Source organism: Chaetura pelagica, unplaced genomic scaffold (assembly GCF_000747805.2).
Source record: "Chaetura pelagica isolate M959 unplaced genomic scaffold, ChaPel_1.0 scaffold899, whole genome shotgun sequence".
In the NCBI taxonomy this organism is placed as follows: Eukaryota; Metazoa; Chordata; class Aves; order Apodiformes; family Apodidae; genus Chaetura; species Chaetura pelagica.
In genome coordinates this window covers 112,845-113,165 of record NW_009954561.1, presented here as the reverse complement: position 1 = coordinate 113,165, position 321 = coordinate 112,845, and the positions used below count along the sequence as shown (strand labels likewise).

Sequence of the window (321 nt, the reverse complement as noted above, 5' to 3'; positions counted from 1 at the left end):
TGCTGTTTCCTGGGGTTTTCCTACTCCTTGGGTGTTGATACAGAAAAATAGGAGTTTTGAGGGCAGGGGAGTTTTGTTTCCTCCTTCATGTCTGAGAAATGAAACCCCTGAAGGTGGGGAGTGTTCCTGCTGGAGCCCCAGGAACTGGTAGGATGAGTTTTTCACCACAGAACTTCCTTTCTTTTCAGGGAGAGGGAAATATTTGATGAAGAAATTCTGGGAAGGAAGAAGCAGAAGATCAAACCAGAGGCTGCCACCAGCACCTGAGCTGGGGGGACAGGCCTGAGCCTCCTCCTGCAGACACTGGACTTGTAGAAAATG

At 49.2% G+C, this 321-nt stretch overlaps 1 protein-coding gene across 1 annotated transcript in view; it reads left to right on the top strand.

The window, feature by feature from the left end:
- Positions 1 to 267, top strand: part of LOC104395615 (PWWP domain-containing protein MUM1) — a 7,917-nt gene extending 7,650 nt beyond the window's left edge. The window contains exon 13 of the mRNA XM_010005330.1: positions 189 to 267. Within this exon, the coding sequence (XP_010003632.1) occupies positions 189 to 267 (79 nt within the window). The remainder of the gene's footprint in view (positions 1 to 188) is intronic.
- Positions 268 to 321: the final 54 nt, after the last annotated feature.